We start from the raw sequence: 8,992 nt of genomic DNA on the forward strand, positions 1-8,992 counted from the left end.
AATATGTCGGGCCCCAGCTCCTGCGCGCGGCGGGGGCGGCCCCGGTGACTGACTGGCGGCCCCGGTGGCAGGCCCGCCCCGCCGCCATGCCGCCAGCCCGCCCGCGGCACCCCCGCTGCTGCCATGGCAACCGCCGAACATCCCCCGAGGCCACAGGGAGAGAGAGCTATCGAATGGCTGCCGGGCCTGCCAATCAGCCTCATTCATTGGCTGTCCTGCTGGAGGAACCGCCCACTCACGGACATTTCCGACCAATCAGAGCCCCTTCTCCTCACGACCGCCTCGCGGCGGAGGGGGCGGAAGAAGCCTTCACAAACAGCGACCCCCCGCGCCCTTCGCCGTCCCTGCCTAGCCTCCTGCTCGCGCGCGGCTCCATCCTGCCTTCTCATTGGCGGGCAGCGGCCCCCGAGCGCACCAGCGTGGCAGGGGCAGCCAATGAGCGGCGGCGGTGCTGGACGGGGGCCGCCTGACGCCGCAGGGTGGGGGCGGAAGCAGGAAGTGGCCGGAGGGGTCTCGGCGGTGGCGGCGCCATGGGGGCGGCGCTGGGGGTCTGCTCGCTGGCCAGCTGGGTGAGTGGCGGCTGCGGGGGGGCTGCCCCGCCAGATCCTCCCCCTTCCTTCCCGGGGAGCCAGCCGGGAGCCGCGCCTGGGCCGAGGGCCGGTGCCCCCGCCGGCTCCCCTCCCGCGGCCTGCGGGCAGAAGCCCGGTCCCGCCAGCTGCGGGAGCCGGGGGGCGGCCTCAGCCTCTCGGAGCGGCGCGGGCGCCAGGCTGTAGCTGTCCTGCGCCTGCCTCGGGGCCGCGGGACTCGCCCGGCGGGAGGCGGGTGGCCGGCGGCCCGGGCCCGCCCTTGCGGGGTGGTGTCGGTGGCCGCGGCGCTGCTGGGCGCTGCTGGCCGCTGCCGAGCGGCGGACCCCGGGAGCTGAGCCCGGGCTGATAAGCCGAGTTATCTAGGGGGTGTGCTCAGACACGGTGTCAGGCAGAAATGGCGATTAAACGTTTTATCTGTGCGGTCCGGGAGGGTGTGGAGTGTTGCTAAATGGAGTTTGGGTTTTCCTCTCCCGGTGTCACTGAACACCCCGGTGCCAGCTGCGAGGGGAATGCCCTTACTATTTCTGTCTCTGTCCTTCAGATTCCCTGCCTGTGCAGCGGTGCCTCGTGTTTACTGTGCCGATGTTGTCCCAACAGCAAGAATTCAACAGTGACGCGTCTCATCTATGCCTTCCTCCTCCTCCTTAGTACTGTTCTTGCTTGCATTATGCTGGCACCAGGGATGGAAGAGCAGCTGAAAAAGGTATGGAGGGGAAAACCTCCTTCTCACTGTTTGCAAAACCATTACTTGTGCCAGTGGCTATCGGTTCTCTTTACTGGGAATGGATTACCAGAGACACGAACACCCAATGTGCCTTGTCCCCTGAGTTAAGAGACTGCGTTTACTGCACGGCTTCTAGCTGAAATAACAAATTCAGTGAATGTACATGTTTAAGTATGTGCCTGGTCTCTGAGACCTGACCAGACCTGGAGATTGCCAGTCATTATCTGAGGGCCTGCTGAATGGTGTCTTAATCTTCCTGGATGCTTTTAGTGATGACGTGGGGAAAGAAAGATGATAATAAAGTCTGTGCAGGCTGGCTGAGCACAAGGTCTTTTGTTATCAGATCTCCCAGATGACAGTTGACTGAAAGCCTTGGCTGTTAGAGCGCTTAAAGAATGTAATTGCAAATGCAGATGTAAATTCACAACTAAGTGTGTCTTTACTCAGATACCTGGATTTTGTGATGAGGGGCTTCATACTCGCATACCACATCTGGATGGCTTTGTCAGCTGTGATGTCTTTGTTGGATACAGAGCTGTCTATCGAATCAGCTTTGCCATGGCAGTGTTCTTCTTTCTCCTCTCTCTGCTCATGATAGAAGTGAAAACAAGTAATGATCCAAGAGCTTCGGTACACAATGGGTATGTGTGTGAGCCAGCTGTCTGGTTGTCTCCTCTCTCAGTTTTCTTTGCTGAACGCAGTGGCAAATTGTTTATGCCTGCATTGACAGCCTCAAGTTTCTTTTCAACTGAATACAGGGTAATGCAAAGCTTTTCCCCTAAAAAGCTTCCTATTTATGTCTTATGTTCAATGTACTGATAATTGGGTAACCAAAAGGGTGGTGCTCTAGGCACCCCCTCTGTGTTTTCACAGAGATGCTAGATTTCAGCTAGTTTATATTGCCATCCCTGCGCTGACTAGTGCTCATGGGGTCATTCACTAGGCCAGTCTGACTCAGTAAGCCAGCAGAAACTGGTTTCTGAGTTCTGATTCACTGATTTAACTGGGTTAGTTCTGGGCTAGATAACTGAATTACTATAGTGTCATTTAATTTGAAAGAGACCCTTGGAGATTATATGATCCAACTTCCTGGTTAGAGCAGGATCAACGTGGAACAGATTATTCAGGGTCTTGTTTAGGTCAGTTTTGAATGTCTTGAAAGTTGGGGATGCTTTGACCTCTCTGGGCAACACTTGCAATTTTTTGCAATAGATGATTGTTCCTATTCTTGCAGCTTGTGTGTGTTGCCTCTTGTCCTGCTGCTGTGCACCTGCAAGAAAATCTGGTTGTGTCTTCTTTACACCATTCTTTCAGGCAGTTGAAAACAGCAATTAGATCTCCCTTTTCCTTTCTCCAAGTTAAACAGTGCAGTTAGCCTTCCTCCCTGCAAGGATGAGCTGCTGACTCACATTCTGTTTGTTGGAGCTCCTCTTTCAGCAAAGCTTTCCAGCCAGTCAGCCCCCAGTGTGTCCTGCTGCGCAGGGGTTTTCTGTCCCAGGTGCAACACTCTGCATTTGCCTTTGTTGAACTTTGAGGTTTCTGTGAGTCCATGTCTCCAATGTATTAACCATTGCTTCACCCTCTCCCCCTGATTTGAAGGATATCTTTATCTGTAATCCCACTGAACACAACCTTTTTTCTTTAAATGTTTGTTAAGGCACTCATCCATGTACAGCAAGCTGCTTATAGATCACGTAAAATGACTGTTGTGTGCAGAGTAAGACCAATATTTTCAACTTATATGTTCTTTTAAAGGTTCTGGTTCTTCAAAATAGCTGCCATTGTGGCTATCATGGTTGGAGCATTTTACATTCCTGAAGGGCCTTTCACAAGAGGTACAGTTGATATGTCATCATGGAATTCTGTTTATTAAACTCAAACCTTTTCACAGACTTAACTGGCTATAGTTGCAATAGTGAAAGTTGTCTTGTAGAAGACAGTGTCCTACTTCTTCAGGTTATCTCGGTTCATCCAGTATTTTGGTGACCAACTGAAGTTACGGCAATAAGCAGTCTCTTTTCCAGTGTATAGCTGTTGGGTATTAGTAATTCAGTATATATATAGATGTATTCATATTAATATATTCAGTATATCATGACATGATCACTTCTGGGCTGAGTCTTCAGACTCTGTTTAGATTAGAGCCAGCTTAGAAAACTGGCAAGTGCTAAATACTTCCCTAGAATCTCTGGAAAAATCTGTGCAAGAAACTTTTACTGTCTGGCCACATAACAGGAACTTGAAGGGGTTGTTGACCCTCAAAAGAAATGTGGCATGATTATTCTTTATGTACTTAGCTAACACAAGACTTCTTTATGTACATCTTGCATTCATTCTGAAAACATGTTGGGCTAAACATTCCCATGCGCAACCTGACTAGCATAAGCTGCACCCTTGAATAGCTGGGACTCCTTGCATGCTTCTGCAGGATGGAGGCCAATATGATTAACAGCATCTGCATTTCTAAATATAGTTCCAGATATTTTCATTATTTTTCTTCTGTATAATTAGTAGCTTTTAATGTATTTATTTTAAACTGGGGTAGCATGCAAATGCTAAAAGCTAATCTTGTTTTTCTTGCTTCCTTTTCTAGCTTGGTTTGCTATTGGTATTTGCGGAGCCTTCTGCTTCATTCTTATCCAGTTGGTGCTTCTTGTGGACTTTGCTCACTCCTGGAATGAGAACTGGGTTGAGAGAATGGAGGAGGGAAATTCTAAATGTTGGTATGCAGGTAGGAATCATAACCTATGAAGGATTTGTTTCTGCTGACCAGTACTCTGTGGATTATCACTTACTAGACTGTGGGCATAACTAGAATTATGCTCCAGTCTCCTTGAGTCACTACTGTAAATATTTGGAATTAATAGCTGCCGTCTTGCTTTTTTCTCATTAAATAAAATGCAAAATATTTTAGGCTTGTGATTAGCAGATCTGACAGTCATAATAAACAACACTTGCCTAGTTTGCGGTGCAAGTGCAGAGTTAGTAGCTGGATTTCTTCAACTCTGACTTTGCCGCCTCCCCTGCTGAGGTCCTCGGGAAGTCAGTTATGTCGATGACAGTGGCTGCAGTACAACACAAAGCGTGCCTCAGCGCACGCTCCCGAGCTGACCTCTAAATTACAAAGTGCTAATTGTTGTGGTTCTTTGTTCATAGCTACAAATGCTGCAACAGCATTTTATAGCTTCTTATAAAGAACATAGCAGAATGGAAATGAAAATGGGTGGCCTTTAGCATAGAAGGGGGAATTCAGGGCTTACAAATAGCCCGTGAGAAGCATGTGAAAAGCACTCTCATTTTGACACTGTGGCCTGACATCAGTTAAGCCAATTAAAATGCTACTGAAAGGCAGGTCCTGCTTCCCTGATGGCAGCGTTGGCTTTCCTCTGAGCTACACTTAGTGAGCCGAAGCAGAAATTTAGCCATACCTAATACAAATGTATTTTGCTAGTCTAGTTTTCTGAACCAGGCTTCCAGGTGAGGAAGAGGGACTGTCTCATCACAATAGTAGCTGGTTATTAAATCACGTTAAATATATTGTTAAACTATATGTGTATTCTAACAGTTCATTTTTTCCCCTCCAGCTCTGCTGTCCTGTACAAGTTTGTTCTATGCCTTGTCGCTGGTTTTTATTGTTCTCTTCTGTGTTTTCTACACCAAGCCTGATGACTGCACTGAGAACAAGTTCTTCATAAGCATTAACATGATCCTGTGCATTGCTGTCTCCATTGTTTCTATCCTTCCAAAAGTTCAGGTATTCTTCTCTGCTGTTTTCTTCTGACATACAAAGCAGGGAAGTAAGAAAGATGTAGCACCAATTCAGACATAACAAGTTTAAAATTTTGCTATGCTAGCTAGGAACATATTTTTTTAAAAAAATAATCTTGCTCTGAAACCAGCGCACTATGTAGTGACGTATTTCTTGAAGATACGTGTGGGGTTTTTTTGGCTAATGTTGTTTTAGACTTTGTTTCCGTGTGGGAGACTGCTACCATGGTTTTGGTGATGAAAGGTTGTGGCAGAACAGAGACACCCGTTAACGAAAAGCAAAATAAGCTGGGAATTTATTGGCTTAATGCCATGGCTTTGAAATAATGGGTAGGCATGTTTAATATGAGAGGAAGCATGCATGTTCCTTGATTCTGAACTGGTATTGCTCAAATAAATCACATGCTAGATTTGTATCTCTAGAACTGTTAAGCAAGTTGGGATTAACTCAGTTAGAACCCATAACTGAGTTTTGGGCACAGAGAAACTGGATTTGGTTTGCTTATTCCTTCCATGCTTGAGTTGCTCACTACATAAATTGTATTACTCTAAGGAGTTTCTTCCAGTCTTCTGAACATAGAACAAAGCCCAGTGCATTGCTAAAAATAAAGGTTTTCATGCTAGTAATTGCTGAATCTGTGGCAGTACGTTAAAATTATTCAACTATAGGTAAAACTTGCCCTTTTGACCTTGGCTTGCTATTCTGTCTTTGAACAGGAACATCAGCCTCGCTCTGGCCTCCTCCAGTCCTCAGTTATCACACTCTACACCATGTATCTCACTTGGTCAGCCATGTCCAATGAGCCTGGTAAGCAGCAGGCTGTCTTGAGTAACACGTTTTGGTGTGAAAGCAGAAGCTGTTGATGGGGCTTGTAATTATTACAGATCACTGTGCTGATCTGTCTAGATAGAATGTAGTGGGGGCAGTAAAGCTGACTTTACAGAAACCATCAAATTGCACCTTTCCAGAACTAAACTGGGGTATCCGTGAGGGGGGAGAGGGAAGTGTTGGGGCATTCTTATTTTATTTATTTATTTATTACACTTTTGTCTAGCTCACAGGGAAGAAAAATATTCTGTGCCATTGCTGCCTCTGGGGAATTGGAGAGATCAGCAGTTAGAGGGAATGAAAAACTGCAAGCTTATTTGTAATGTCTTCTTAGCTAAATGCTGACAAAGCTCATCTCTCTTTAATCTGCCTTGAAATCCCTTTCAGAACGAAACTGTAACCCAAGTTTGCTGAACATCATTACCCAGATAGCTACACCCACAGCTGTTCCAGCAAATACCACTGTCGTACCTGCTACTCCAGCTCCGCCCAAGTCCCTGCAGTGGTGGGATGCCCAGAGTGTTGTTGGATTGGTTATCTTTGTCCTTTGCCTTTTGTATTCCAGGTGGGATCAGCACTGCTATCAAATGAGAAATGTTTGGGATTTTTCTGCTTTTTTTTTTTGGTTTGAATCCAGGTTTAGTGAAAAATGTACCTGCCTTTATTCATATCCAAGGCTTGAGCCCAAATATGGGTAATAACCCTGGTTCTGTTTTGTGGATGAGGATAGGCCTTATTAGCCCAAGCCAGAGAATTGAACAAAATGTGTTACAAGACCTGGACTAGGAACACTGTTTAATTAGGTTAACAAAAAAAGCTTGGATGAAAACAGATCTCTTTGAGAAGCTTCCTTGTGTTTCCAGATGGATTTAAAAAATGTTATTTGCTAGTCCCAGATATTCATTGTAGCCTGTTGCTTGCTTTATTAGCAGACAGAACGAAGTGAAAAAGGAGTTTTTAACCATGTCTCTTTTTGGGTTACACTGCAGCATTCGCTCTTCAAGTAACAGCCAGGTGAACAAGCTGACACTGTCTGGGAGTGACAGTGCCATTCTGGAGGAGACTGTGGGAACAGGCAGCGGGGCTGCAGAGGATGGAGAAGTGCGCCGTGTCATGGATAATGAGAAGGATGGTGTTCAGTACAGCTACACCTTCTTTCACTTCATGCTCTTTCTTGCATCTCTTTACATCATGATGACACTCACAAACTGGTACAGGTAAGAGCAAACAGAAAGCAGCGGGTTGTGTGTGCTAGCCAGCATGTAGTTTCTAGGTGCATAGGCTACTGCTGCCAGGCTGGTTAAGGTGCTGTCCCTATGCCAGTAACATGACAGTTGCGCCTTCTCAATTTTGTGTTGCTGAATTAAGATGTAAAAAGGCAAAATCAGCAGCTGTAGTCCTAGTGGACTGCTTCACAGCTGCAGGGGCAGAAAGCGTGGTTACAGTCCTTCAGATAGGCAAGTAGGAGGAAGGATACATATGAAATTGGTTTAAGGTGGCTTCCTGGGGAGTTTGTCAGAGGCCAGCTTGATACTACTGGCTTGTCACCCTGGGAAAGGTGTGCGTGGACAGCCATACATGCCACTTAAACAGCGATATGATTTCCTAGATGTGTTGGGAATACTTGGACATATCCTCTACTGCTGAAGCTTCTGAACAGCTTTCCCCAGGACTGCCATGTTGTATACATTAGCAAACCCACTTACAGAGCAGCAGCTGTCAGGAGACTATTGCATAGGTCACTCAAATACTTCCTTTAAGAGTAGCACAAGCAGGTCGATTTTGAACAGTGGTACCAAGAACAAGCAGCCTATGAAGGAACCACAGGAAACTGCTGGTTTAGTTGTCTCGCTGTGCTCCCACAAAGGTTCTTGCATCAGAGGGTCCCAAAGGATTGTCCTAACTTCAGATTTATATGACATGTAGCAAGGAGTAGTGGAAGGTGCCTTCTGTATCTATTAATTGACGACTTTACTTTTCAGCCCTGATGCAGATTTTAAAACAATGACAAGTAAGTGGCCAGCCGTGTGGGTGAAGATAACCTCCAGCTGGGTTTGTCTCATCCTCTATCTTTGGACCCTTGTGGCTCCTCTTGTCCTCACTAATAGGGACTTCAGTTAAATTGCTGCACCTGAGCTTACAAAAGTGGGGAACTTTTTGCTGAGAGCCAAAATGTTCATGTATTGCTTTAGTTACACTGTCTATGTTACTGTTTCTTATGTTGATATTAACATGCAGGTGGATAGAAAGTTATGTATTGCATAATGCTTGATGCAGAATCAAAATTATTATGTTACCTTTCTATTTTAACCTTGTCATGGTTATCTTATTACTGCATTTTTAAAATTCACTACAGTTGTGCTGTCAAAGCGCAAAAGAAAGTATCTGTTCTGTCCAATAGCCACAACCTTTCTACTGAATATAAGTAACACTTAGCTAAATATGAGTAATATATTTTAAAGAACAATTATATTCAGCATAATGCACTAGTATGCTAAGGTTTGGGTTCCTGGAAGTTTAAGCCATGCTGCTTGATTTCTACATTCCACTGCAAAAGTTTATTTAAATTATACTTACTTTCCTGTGTTGTGGCAAACCCCCCTGTATTCCTCACCAAAAGAATACAACTTCAAGGTTGAAAAACTGGTTCACTAGTTCCTTTTCAGAAAAAACTCCCTTTCTAGGAGCCAGCTTCTATGGTAACTTCTTTTTTAGCATGTTTGCCAAATATGGAGTGGTAAGTGTATGACTAGCTTAAACAACTTCGATGGGGGTGGAAAAATAGAGCTTCTACTGGATTTCAATTGTCTAATATGCTTATAAAAATAATGTACCTGAAATTATTATTGGCACTAAGGCATTTGCACTGTCAACTCATTTGAATAAAGCAGACTAACTACTGAAACTGTTGCAGATTTGTTGAGAAGCATTAAGAAGTACCAGTTATTCTTCAATGCAAAATTATTAAAATGCTAATTAGCTGCCACAGTGTCCAGTTGGATGTGACTGGATGTTTTCTCCATGAAGCAACTAGGGAGTCATAATGTATTTTTTTTTGAAACAAACTGCATCTTCCATGTGATT

The 8,992-nt window shown here is 45.2% G+C and overlaps 1 protein-coding gene across 1 annotated transcript; it reads left to right on the forward strand.

The window, feature by feature from the left end:
- Window positions 1-434: 434 nt before the first annotated feature.
- SERINC3 (serine incorporator 3) lies at window positions 435-8,813 on the forward strand. The gene is made up of 10 exons (XM_056353966.1): window positions 435-569; window positions 1,129-1,290; window positions 1,759-1,952; window positions 3,067-3,146; window positions 3,905-4,042; window positions 4,896-5,065; window positions 5,797-5,887; window positions 6,296-6,473; window positions 6,898-7,125; window positions 7,891-8,813. The coding sequence occupies exons 1-10, from the start codon at window positions 531-533 to the stop codon at window positions 8,027-8,029; spliced, it is 1,419 nt and encodes a 472-aa protein (XP_056209941.1). The 5' UTR covers window positions 435-530; the 3' UTR covers window positions 8,030-8,813.
- The last annotated feature ends 179 nt before the right edge of the window (window positions 8,814-8,992 follow it).

This window comes from Falco biarmicus, chromosome 10 (genome assembly GCF_023638135.1).
Source record: "Falco biarmicus isolate bFalBia1 chromosome 10, bFalBia1.pri, whole genome shotgun sequence".
NCBI classification, from domain to species: domain Eukaryota; kingdom Metazoa; phylum Chordata; class Aves; order Falconiformes; family Falconidae; genus Falco; species Falco biarmicus.

Bases quoted from the DNA above. Each gene is read 5' to 3' on its own strand.
- SERINC3 (XM_056353966.1), top strand. From the start codon at position 531: ATGGGGGCGGCGCTGGGGGTCTGCTCGCTGGCCAGCTGG. The intron at 3,147-3,904 runs GTACAGTTGATA...TTCCTTTTCTAG, and splicing joins TGAAGGGCCTTTCACAAGAG to CTTGGTTTGCTATTGGTATT. The intron at 7,126-7,890 runs GTAAGAGCAAAC...TTTACTTTTCAG, and splicing joins ACACTCACAAACTGGTACAG to CCCTGATGCAGATTTTAAAA.